This window comes from Rhinopithecus bieti, unplaced genomic scaffold, assembly GCF_001698545.2.
Source record: "Rhinopithecus bieti isolate Rb0 unplaced genomic scaffold, ASM169854v2 scaffold_46235, whole genome shotgun sequence".
NCBI lineage: Eukaryota > Metazoa > Chordata > Mammalia > Primates > Cercopithecidae > Rhinopithecus > Rhinopithecus bieti.
The window spans coordinates 2877600-2890523 of record NW_016819762.1 but is presented as its reverse complement, the minus strand read 5'-3'; the positions used below and the strand labels follow the sequence as shown (position 1 = coordinate 2890523).

General features: G+C 37.6%; 1 protein-coding gene across 1 annotated transcript in view; it reads left to right on the top strand.

Annotated features, from left to right (window-relative positions):
• GPC6 (glypican 6) overlaps nt 1–12924 on the top strand; it is a 609430-nt gene that overhangs the window by 206997 nt on the left and 389509 nt on the right. Inside the window, exon 2 of the mRNA XM_017859220.1 lies at nt 5620–5785. Within this exon, the coding sequence (XP_017714709.1) occupies nt 5620–5785 (166 nt within the window). The remainder of the gene's footprint in view (nt 1–5619; nt 5786–12924) is intronic.

Genomic DNA, 12924 nt, shown 5'->3' with positions numbered 1-12924 from the left:
TTTAGCTGTGCCCTGTCCCCAGAGGTGGAGTCTACAGAGACAGGCAGGTTTCCTTGAGCTGCTGTGAGCTCCACCCAGTTCGAGCTTCCCAGCGGCTTTGTTTACCTACTTAAGCCTCAGCAATGGCGGGCGCCCCTCCCATAACCTCACTGCTGCCTTGCGGTTAGATCGCAGACTGCTTTGCTAGCAATGAGGGAGGCTCCGTGGCCGTGGGACCCTCCCGGCCAGGTGTGGGTATAATCTCCTGGTGTACCCGTTTGCTTAACGCGCAGTATTGGGGTGGGAATTACCCAATTTTCCAGGTGTTGTGTGTCTCAGTTCGCCTGGCTAGGAAAAGGGATTCCCTTCCCCTTGCGCTTCCCAGGTGAGGCAATGCCTCGCCCTGCTTCAGCTCTCGCTGGTCGGGCTGCAGAAGCTGACCAGCACCGATTGTCTGGCACTCACCAGTGAGATGACCCCAGTACCTCAGTTGAAAATGCAGAAATCACCGGTCTTCTGTGTTGCTCGCGCTGGGAGTTGGAGACTGGAGCTGTTCCTATTCCCATATTGTTTTCTATAATGACCACATCAATCTCTTTTCTCACCAACAATGTACAAGGGTTCCCTTTTCTCCACATCCTTGCCAACACTTGTTATCTTCAGCTTTTATCCTAACACGTGTGAGATGGCATCTTATAGTGCGTATCTCTGATTACTAATGATGTTGGGAACCTTTTCATGTTCCTGTTGGCCATTTTTATGTCATCTTTGGAGAAATGTCTACTTAAGCCCTTGACAAAAGATTATGAACAGCGTGTAAAACTTAAGTGAGAGCTCAGATAAGTACAAAAAAGAATGTCATCATCATCAGCTTATTCTTTTACCCAAGTTTATTTCCCAGTTTACTATGAATATCTGGAAAGTTACAGCTACATTCTTTAAAAAATAAACAAAAATCCACATTACCAACTAAAAAAATTAATCTCAGCTTTTTATTTCTAAAGAGGTATTGCGTTCTTTATTGTTGCTAAAAGAATACATTTTTTTCAGTAATTTTTTTCTTATGGTCCATAAATTTACAAATAGTCCACATAAGCATTCTCAGCTTGAGGTATTATTCTATTTTAAATTTTAAATATGAGTATTTAGAACTCATTCTTTATTTTGGTTTTGCTAAACATATAGACTTAGCTAATATTTCAGAGGTTTTTTTTTTAATGGTGGATGTTTTACACAGACCAGTTGGTGGGTCATTTTGGATCATTGACATCTACTCAGACTTAAATACTGGTATAAATATTGTCCAGAGGAAACTCATGATAAAATTAAAAGTACACGATGCACCCATGGAAAGGCTAAAATAGTGACGGCCACGTACACTGTAAAAATTTGGATAAAACTGGAGGTCTCACATATTGCTGGTAGAAATGTAAAATGTTACAAACCAGCTGGAAACAGTTTAGCAATTTCTTACAAAACTAAACATACTCTTACCACCATATGATCCAGCAATCGTACTCTTGGGCACTTCTTTCAGAGAAATAAAAATTTATATTCCTACAAAAACCTGTACATAAATAGCACCTTTATTCCTAATAAGAAAGTACTGGAAACAACACAGATATCCTTCAGTGGGTGATTAGTTAAATAAATTCTGATACATCCAAATAATGGAATACTACTCAGCAATAAAAAGAGATGAACGATTAATATATGTAACAAGTTGGATGGACCTTGAGGGCATTATGCTCAGAAAAAAAAAAGTCAAGCTCAAAAGGTTACGTATTGTATGGTTTTATTTATATGACATTCTTGAAATGACAAAATTATAGAGTTGGAAAATAGATGAGTGATTGTCATGTGATAGGGACATTAGATGAGGCAAAGGTAGCAAAAAGGAGTTCTTTTATGGTGATAGAACAGTTCTGTATGTTGATTGTGGTGGCGGTGGTTCCACAAATGAATACATGATATAAAATAGCATAGAACTGTACACACACACACACACACAGAAATGAATACAGGTTCATAAACTCTAAAATCTGAATGAGGTCTACAGACTAGTTAATAGCAATGTACTAATGTCACTTTCCTCATTTTTATATTATACCACAGCTATATAAAATGTCGCTATTGAGGCAAGTTGAAGGAAGGATACACAGGAGTTTATTATTTTTAAAACCATTTTTGGGTGTATATTAATTTCAAAATGAAAAAAATTTTAGAGTATCTATTGTGCAATTATAAAACACTGTGAAAAATAGAGATGTCTCCTCACACAATTGGCATTTAAAGCAACATTTTCAGAAGCTTACTTTTAAAAGTCTTCAGTTTGAAGTGATGATTTTTATTTTAATTCAAGCATGCAGTTGTGTAAGCTCAAAAGATGTGATTTGTGAACATGAAAGCTTCAACTCTGATCCCCTGTGCTCCATTTTCTTCTTCTTCAACCGCCCTTTATTTGACCAGGAAGGATGTCATTTCCAGAAGTACTCGGAGACCCACATTTAACTTGAACAACATTGTTCTTTCAGATTATTAAGGCTGTTCAATTTTCTCTGTTGGTTGCTACCCCGAGTTGGAGACTCTTCTGAAATGTCAGACTGAGAAAATAGTACTGGTTCCAACACAATGAAAAAAAAAAAAAAGGAAAAGCTTTGGAATGAATGCAATCAATAGCCTTTGAAAACAAAGTTAAAAAGCAACAATTGAATGCTAAGATGTATAAAACCATCTTGTTCTTTTTTTAATTTGAATATCAATGTGGCCAAGAAATGGGGAAGCACAATGGAGTGTTTGATTCAATAAGCACTTAGCAAATACCCAAGTCATCATTGTAATACCTTATATGATGTGCATGCTGTGCATAGCACAAAGTTATAAAATGCGTAGCAGTGAAAGTTATAAAAATGAATGGCACAGTCCATGCCGTCCAAGAGATCTCAAATTTATATCACCAATATTGGCAAATGCTCCAGGTTCTAATACCAGAACACTGAGTGAGAAGCACAGCATCATATAATACCAATGGTGAGAAAACAAAACCCAACAGAATCAAAAGTAGAAATACTTTAGTTAGCCCAAGTGAAAATTGGGTAGTCTCTGGAGAAAAGCATCAGTCAGGAGAGAGATTGCAAGGCTATAGAAAATAAAATCCTGTGGTAAAGGTTTGCAAGATAGTAACCACACCCAGTAAGTTTGCAAGATAGCAACCATGCCAATAAGGAAAATGTGTACGAATTTTAAGTTTCACATTAATATTGTCTGAGGAATGCAAAATTGTTTTTCCTGTTTTTTTTTTTAATTTTTTTTATTTTTATTTTTTTGGTGAATGGCTTGGGATACATGTGGATAAAGGAAAATTTCGAAACAGTGCTGCTCAGTTACGGGTAAAACTTGGCACTATCTCCCATCCAAGTACTAACCAGGCCCAACCCTCCTTAGCTTCCAAGATCAGGTGAGATTGGGTGCATTCAGCATGGTATGGCCTTAAACAAATTTGGCTCTGTCCAAAAAATTGCCTGTCTGGAGATGACATAATGGCACTAATATGTCCTTAAAAGAAAAGTCAAAAGACTCCTCACCTTTTTCCCCATTTATTGTTTCTGTTTTGTTGTTGGAAAATGAGCTTTAGAATTAATCGATAAGACACCATTCTATGAATACCTTTTTAAAGAAAGGCCAATTATATTTTACTTCACTTATTTGACTTAGAGTATTTTACTCACTGACTTTCTATTGTTGATCATGCTGATTCTATTTTATTCAAGCCAGTATTAAACTACCAGGAAAAGTAAAATTAAAAGATATTAGTCTGGGATAAAAAAATTAAAGGATATTACTTTGGCATGAAAATGAGGTAGGTTAATGGATGGGTAGAAAGATGGATAGATGTGTGAAAAGCAAATGTAGAAAATTGTACAATCTAGGAAATGTGGCTGTGAACTATAAAAGTCTTTCACCTATTCAGCATGTTTGAAAACTTTCATAAAATTCTTGAAAGAAAATGCAAAAAAACTCAAAACGACAACTAGAAATTTTAGTGCCTAAATACATACACAGCTTTATTTCCTAAAATAATTTTTTAGTGATTTTGTCAACATACTGGGTAAAATTAAGAAAATGTTACAGAAACCAAAGGCTTGCATTAAAAATCTCAAAATTGATTCTAAGTAAGGGATAGAATCATAGAGAAATAGCTATAATAATTTAAAGTATCCATTTATGTGGAAATATTTCTTGTTGTTCCATCAATACACTGGTGTTATGTTTCTTCAGCATCGGAATGTTCTTGTTACCTGTGAGCTCAAGTCCACCACTCTCCAAGAGGGCCAAATGATACAAATTAGATTTGTTTCCCTTAGATCTAGAATGCAAGTACAGCAATGTATAGTTACTTGACTAAAACATCAAAGTGATGCGGAACCAACCAAATGAATATGGCAACAATTTTTACTTCTAGTCATGAAAAAGAGTAGTTTTCTGTATTTGTTTTCTAATTTTGGTCACTACTATCTTATATTAGTTCATTCTCACACACTACTATAACGAACTGCCCGAACTATAATTTTTAAAGGAAAGAAGTTTAATTGACGCACAGTTCAGCATGGCTGTAGAGTTCTCAAGAAATTACAGTCATGGCAGAAGGGGAAGCAAACACATCCTTTGTCACATGGTGGCAGCAAGGAGAAGTGCCAAGCAAAAGGGGGAAACGCCCCCTGTGAAACCATCAGATCTGGTGAGAACTCACTCACTATCACGAGGATAGCAGGATGAGAGTAACTGACCCCATGATTCACTTCCCATGATGTGGGGATTATGGGAACTACAATTCAAGATGAGATTTGGGTGGGGACCATATCATGTCTTAAATATTCCTTCCTCTTGAAGTCAAATTAGAATTTTAATGAGTCTACAAAAGCCCTTATTGGTTTAGAATCGATTAATTGAAGAGCACTGATTTTCTGATCCAGGGCAAATAGCATTTCATTGTCAGTGGATACGTAGCTCCTCTGAACTACTGCAAGGATTGCTTCTCACATTTAACACTGGTCCTTGAAATTTTCCAGAAGTGCAAAAGCTGCAGATGCCCAAAGATGGTACCTTGGCAGTTCCATTGCTTCTAAGCAGGCCTGGATCTCAAAGATCTCAGACAAGTTGATATTGATCTTTGAAGAAAAGTTATGTACAAAGGAAATATAGATATATTTATACCTCCTTTAGAGACAGGGTCAAATAGCCAGTTGGAAAATTTTCTAAAGGTGTCACATTAAACTTTAACAATACCTACATTTTTATGGGGCTTTTAACTTTGCAAATTTCTTTCACATGCATTATCTCATTCCCTGTTCTATGGCAATGAAACAGTGTCTAGGCTTTAGGGCTGAATTACAATGACATCGATATGAAAATGTTGACAGGGATGTGCAAAAAAGTTATTACCATGCCACGCAGAAGATTTCAACAGGAATTGACTGGATGCAAGATCAGTAATTACAAAGGTTAAGCTTCTGCTCTAATGCTGTGGTTTATCACTGCTATTTTGTCTTTTTTAAAAAAGAAGAAAATGCCTTATTTCTTTTTTTCCTCCTTTCATCCTTCTTATTTTCTATTTTCTTTTTCTTTGCAATAAATCTGCAGGTCAGCCCAACCCCAGGGTGCATCCGTGCCCTTATGAAGATGCTGTACTGCCCATATTGTCGGGGGCTTCCCACTGTGAGGCCCTGCAACAACTACTGTCTCAACGTCATGAAGGGCTGCTTGGCAAATCAGGCTGACCTCGACACAGAGTGGAATCTGTTTATAGGTAAGAAGTGTTTAAATGGATCCGAGAACAGAGACGGGACAACAGCAAGTGTTTATGGGGCTTGATGGGTGGGTCAGAAGTTGTCAGAAACCAGACACGGTGGTTCACATCTGTAATCCCAACACTTTGGGAAGCCAATGCAGATGGATTGCTTGAGCCCAGGAGTTTGAGGCCAGTCTGGGCAACATAATGAGACTCCCATCTTTACACAAAACAAAAAAATAAGCTGGGCATGGTAGCACACACCTATGGTCCCAGCTGTCTAGGAGACAGAGGTGAGAGGATTGCTTGAGCTTCGGAGGTCGAGGCTATAGTGAGCTGTAATTGCGCCACTGCACTCCAGCCTGGGTGACAGAGTGGGACCCTGTCTCAAAAAAATAAAATAAAATGTTATGATGACTTTTAGAGACTAGGATGATTTTTAAAACCATGTTTAGCAAATTATAAACATTATTTTACATTTTCCTTATGTTTTTCCTTATATTATATGGGACAGTCCTGTTAAAGATTGTGCAACCCAGCTATATTGAGCTAACTGTTCTCTCTGAAGAAAACAAAAGTAAGCTTGTTGAAGTTACGTACACTCCCGTGAGAAAGGACGCTTTAGAAAAGAATCTTGTAAAAAACAGTCCACTGTATTATTTCTTTGTCATTTGTATTACTTCAACATAGCCACACGTATTAGTAAACAACTTTTTCCTTGAACTCCTAGAATGAAAATAGATCAATATTATGGCTAAAATATGCAAATTTTCTATCTCATTCTGTGGAAAAGAAGGCTTTAAGCACACAGGCATGAAACAGCCTTCCAGTCCCTAGAAGGCAGGAGGCCGGGAGGTGGGGAGAATGAAGGGGAAGGTCTGTGAATCAAGGCTCTGTTCTTGGGTTGCAGAAATTATTCAAAGGGTTGCATGGCCCAAAGATAGTTCCCAAATTGCCATCCAAGGATAAAAGGACAAATTATATAGGCAGACTTCTCCCAGGAAAATACACAGGCCTTGAAAGAGTAAATGTGTTTTCTTCCCCTCTGTCAGATAGCCTTCAAATAAAAGTACTTTCAGTTGCATTTACTGCAATTACACGGTGACAAGCAGAGTGGTGAAAATAGCAGTGGCATTTGTCAGCCTCTGAGGGCCTTCGTCATTTATGCAAACCTCTAAACGAGCATGCACGAGTAAAGTGTTCTGACAACTAAGATTTGCGTAGGATAGAAAAAAAGATGTTAGAATTCAGAGAAACTGAAGCTCACTGTACAAAGATGTGCTTAGGTTACAGGCCTCAGCTCTGACAATGAAACCCATAAGCTAATTCACCATTTTGCTTAGGAAGGCCAGAGGAAATTGTTTTGAGCAAAAAAAAAAAAAAAAAAAGAAAGAAAAGAAAAGAAAAAGAAAAAGATTTTACAGTGAATAGATTCAAATGGAAATCATCTAACAAAACCTTAGAATTATTTCAGAAAGAATAAATGCTGTTACCTCTCCCGACAGTGGGAGGATAAAATCTGTTTGTATGATCATGAGTTACTTTACCTGAAAAATGAAGGAATTTTTAAAAGTTGATCATTAAGGGATCCTTCTGACACAAAATGACATGATTCTTTACTAAGATTTTTGTTCTTTGCTGAAATTGTGGAAGGGGTATGAATTTTTAAAAATAAACTTGATCTTAGAAGATCTAGATTTTTTTAGCAAAGACAGAATACCCAAATAATGCTGATAAAAAGGTACACTCATCAGAAAATCTAAAAAGATTTGCTTATTTTAAAGTCAGATTAAACCTCATAGCATCACTTGGAGTGATATAGTCATCCATATTTTGGGTTGCAACTACGCTAATACCTAGCACAGTTCAGTTGACTTCAGTCAACCTGCAAGTTATTGAAGAAGACGGGCATGTGGATTTTGTTGCTTAGAGCAGGACATGATTAAGAATCAGAATATAGGCTTTTCAACTTGTAAGAGCAACAGTGACTTCTTAATTTGCTTTTTGTCCTCAGTGCTTACTGGCTGTTTTAACCGAAAACAAATCCTTATACTTTCGATCAATTGGGTTTCCTAGATACCGATTTGATATGAAATTGAATGTCTGGAAAATCATTGGATTCAAAAATGAAAGTTTGAACCCACTATGTGTTGCTGGATGTACTTTAATGAAAAGCAAGCGTGATGGTTCGTCCTATGTGAATGTATTTCATACCCTTTCTTCCTGTCTCTCTCTCTCTCTTTTTTTTTTTTTTTTTTTTTTCTTTTTGAGACGGAGTCTCACTCTGTTGCCCAGGCTGCAGTGCAGTGGTGCGATCTTGGCTCACTGCAAGCTCCGCCTCCCGGGTTCAGCCATTCTCCTGCCTCAGCCTACTGAGTAGCTGGGACTACAGGTGCCTGCCACCACGTCCAGCTAATTTTTTGTATTGTTAGTAGAGACGGGGTTTCACCGTGTTAGCCAGGATGGTCTTGATTTCCTGACCTCGTGATCTGCCCGCCTTGGCCTCCCAAAGTGCTGGGATTACAGGCATGAGCCACCGCGCCTGGCACCCCCCATCTCTTTTTTTATTAGTCCTAGATGTCTCTGAGAAAATTCTTCCAGTTTTCCTTCTTTGGTTTGTGCTATGGCATTGAGAATTGACCACCAACATAGACTTATGGAGAAAAATGTGTTCTTGCTAATACTTGTCTGGGTGTGAAGTGTTAGTTCACAAATTTATGGCATGAATTAGTCAAATGTGCCAACTCCATTTTCCACACAGATACATCTCAGATGACAGTGTTACAATGTTCATAAATGCAGCAGCAAAGATCAGTGAGCAAATCGGTAATCCAACAAAAATTATATATAATAGCCCTCTCTCTGGGTAGCACCTGCAGCCCATCACCTCGGGCTTCTGGCATCTCTTCATCAAAACCTTCACTCCTGTTGCTGTCAATTGCATGTGCTTTCCCTGCCAGCCACACAAATGACCCAGTTTATATATTTTATAGATGTTTTTCTTTAATTATGAAGTGCCTATCTAAAATGTTAACAGTGGTATGCAATCGACCGTCAATAAAAACAAGAGTCAAATTGGGGGCACATCCTCCCAGTCTTTACAATGTCACAAATTAATTGAAAGTGATTAGTGACTGTTTAGAATTCAGTCGGTGTCTGGATCATGTCAAAAGAAAGTGAAGTGTTTTAAACATTCCAGTGAAAACCTCTGTAGTATTCCAACCACTACTGAAGTTCTGTAATTGGGATGTGTGTGTGTGTTCTTTGAAAACATCAGGAGTCTATTTAGGATGCATTTTCATAGTCCTCCTCCAGGAAGTTTAACTCAGTTCCCTGCACAGAGGAAATGCTCAAAAGATTCTTACCAAGTAACTGTTATAAGAAAAGAAACTCCATTTTTACATGAAGAACTTTTCTTTGAAAACTTCCTTACAGCATTGAAAAAATGCACCTAGACCTATTTTAGAGTACTTAAAAATCCTCATCAGCCTCAGGCCCCCCTCCTTCACTTACTTTGTGATAAGTAGTATATGGGGTTCCCCAGGATAAAGCACAACCCAGATTCCACTTGCTGCGTCCAGATGAATGGTGTATTACATAGCACCCCTGAGCTAGGCAGGACCAGAAGAAACAGGAGAGTGGCTTTTAGCCTATTCTCACTATTAGAAACTATGCAACGCGGTAGGAGAAAACCCTGATTTAAGGCATTAACAGTCTCTGCTCAGGCACTTATCCAGAAACTGTTTGTGGGCAGAACTTGCTTCAGTAATTTCCTGTGGTTATTTTGAGTGTTTGGCATTGTTATCAACACTCCATAGATAAGAATTGTTCTATTTCACAAGAGGCCATGTTGCAGATTACAACTGGCTCATGAACACAAAAGTCAAGGCTGAAGTACATTTATATAGCTATAATAAATCTTACATCTACTTTAGAATTGAGGATGTGTGGGACAGCCTCCTGCAAACATCTGGTACCTTCTAAGATTTTATAGACTATGAGAACCAGAGAGAGATTTCTAAAAGATGTTACCAGTGAGGAGAGGCAAAGTTTGATGAGACAAAGGCAGGGATTCTGTATTATCACATACTACTTTTTATCCCTAAATGTTATAGAATGCTTCTAACAGCAAGTATAAAAGTGAGACCTGAGTGTTTTTGTCCCAATTATGTAACCTAATTTTTTAGGCTACCCCAGTTAGCAAAGACCCTAATAATCCAACTCACTATATTGGGTGAGCTAGGCATATACATTTTTTGCCCTTAGGAAATTTAACATAGTTAAAATAATTATAGTAGACTATGACAAAGTGTTAGGTTAATGGAAGCATGGGATGCTAAGCCTTTACTTGGCTGGGGGACTTAACTTAGTCTGGGGCAGGGGGTTAGAGAAGCCCTGCTTTGTCAATTATAGAATAAAAAGCAAATAAGATCGTATTGTATTGGCATTGTCAAACATAATTGATGTTACATAGCCACAGCATGTATAATTGTTACACCATAGCCCTCAGACAGTTTCCGTTTCCCGTGTCACTCTCAATAGGTTTAGCATGATTTGTCAGTGGCTCTTAAATGCTCGTTTGTTTTACTTTTGACATTTTCTATTATCAGGTCTCACCTCCCCACTACCATGACTTGAACTGATGAGATTTGTGTTATTTTTCATTAGACAAAAGTTGAGTTATCTTGACTTAGATGCCCTCCAAAGGGCGTTATGCGGGAAGCCAGCAAAGCAGCTAGTATTTTTAAATTTAAGCCTTGGGCACTCATAGACCAGATACACCAGTGATATAAAACTTTCTGGACTTCTTCGTTTCAAACTTGCCAATTATTCAGTTGTCAGGCAGCCCAAAGACTGAAAACTGGCATACGAGTGTCGAACATGAAACCCAAGGTGGGCACGACATCTGTGGCAGACCAAGAGACCCTGCAGTAGGCACTATTCACTGATTCTCTCATGTATACATTAGTCCAACACGTGTTTACTAAGTGCCTACTGTAGACTTTGCTTTGGTTTAGGCATGGGGATGGAATTGAGAACAGAAAAGGCCCCTGTTTACTGAGAACAGTACTCAGTATATGTTCTTTGAATGGAATAAATGGACCCAACTGTACAGAGAAATGGAAGGGAATATTCTAAGAGGCCATTCTATTTTACTTTGTAATTCTATTCTTTTAATGGAAGTATGACTAATTGAGTAATTTAAAAATCACATATCCCTGTTGTTAATGGACTCATGAGTGCAGGGATGGCAGAAACAAATCAGATACTGTACCTGATTCTTTCATTGTGACAGCTGCTATCAAGTTGTAAATAAGAGCCAGCTGCAAGGAAACTGTGTTAGGTCAGTCCAATGACTAGTGTCATGTAATAAATGGCTACTTGGTGGTGCACAAATGACTTTCTTGGAAACTACAAGAGTTGTCAATTCTCATGGTAATTTGTGCATTCGTAACTTTGTGTTTGGGAAAATGTTGCTAGGTAAGTCTTATTGGATATTAGATAATAAACATTTATTGTTTCTACTGAGGAAACTCAGATTTTCTTTTATAAAATGTACAAGACTGTGTTATGTTGCATTTCACGAGATAAAATAGGCAGAATGAACAATTTCAAGCATTTGTGTAAGATACTGTTCTTTCAAAGACCTTCTCAAGCATAAAAGTCCATAATATAAATCTGACAAGAAACTCTTTTAGTTACAAATAATTCTATAATAAATATGATATGACACCGGCTGATATTCCTGAAATACCATGTTACAAAAACCTCTAGACTCTAAACGTAGAAAATGATTTCCTTTAAACCAAAGAAAAAGAAAAACCCAAGAGCTGTATATAGCAGCAAACTTTCAAGGCTTCTTCATCTCTACTTTATGTAATACAAGAGCCTATTTAATAATACAGTCCAGAAATGCAACCCTGAAATTGAGGAACAAAGCCAAAGCAATTATTTTAAAATCTGTTCTGTTAGCTGGAGGACTCGCATTTGCCCTGTGCATTCCTGAAAGCACCAGGAAAGACTTTTGTAAAAAAACAAAGAACACTGTTTTCTGTCAGGTGAAATCTAACACCATCCAACCCTCTGTCTTTCTTTTATAGTCAATGACTCAGTATTTCTCATTTCTTGTGGACATTTATCATATGTTGTGTTCTCATGTAATGCTGGCAGAATGCATAAACAGTACTAAGTACTTGCTGAAAAAAAGAAAAGAAAAAGAAAGAGAGAGAGAGAGAAAAGAAAGAGGAAGGAAGGAAGGAAGGAAGGAAGGAAGGAAGGAAGGAAGGAAGGAAGGAAGGAGGGAGGGAGGGAGGGATGGAGGGAAGAAAGAAAGAAAAGGAAAAAGAAAGAAAAGAAAGAGAGAAAGAAAGGAAAGAAAGAAAGAAAGAAAGAAAAGGAAAAAGAAAGAAAAGAAAGAGAGAAAGAAAGGAAAGAAAGAAAGAAAGAGAGAGAAAAAGGAAGGAAGGAAGGAAGGAAGGAAGGAAGGAAGGAAGGAAGGAAGGGAAAGAAAGAAAAAGAAAGAAAACAGTTGGCTGGCACCCAACAGCCTGTTACTGGCTACATTTGCTATCAATTACCTAAGTTTAGAAAATGGTTTACTCTGAACTCTGTATATGTGAAAGTGTTTTTATGTTATACAATAGGGTTAATGCCTTAAGGTTCAGCAGTTATCGAGACAGGCATTTCTTAACCTCTGAACACTTACTAATGTTGATCTTGAGGCAACAACTCAAAGGATTCACAGAACCACAATTTCTATTTTGACTCAAGCAATTTTCCCATGGATCAAAGGAGGTAACATACATCAGACCTAAAATTGCTGGATATAATAGTCAAGTCGTCATTCTAGGGGATGTGTGTGTGGGTGTGTGTATTTCCTTTATGCCCAATTCCAACTTTTGTTCATCCATTTATTTCTAGTTCCTGTACACCCAACTTCTATGCAATTAATAATTGTAATTGTTCCATTTCTTATTTACTGATTACTGTAAATGATATTGTCTAATCGAGATTTTCAAGATGAGATTTATGGTACAAAATAATACGGCACAAACCAGTGGTCTGAAACGAGGCATACCTATTGGGCAACTAAAATTCATTAGGAAGCAAAATGTTTCATGTATAATAGGAAGTTTACTAAATATATATATATATAT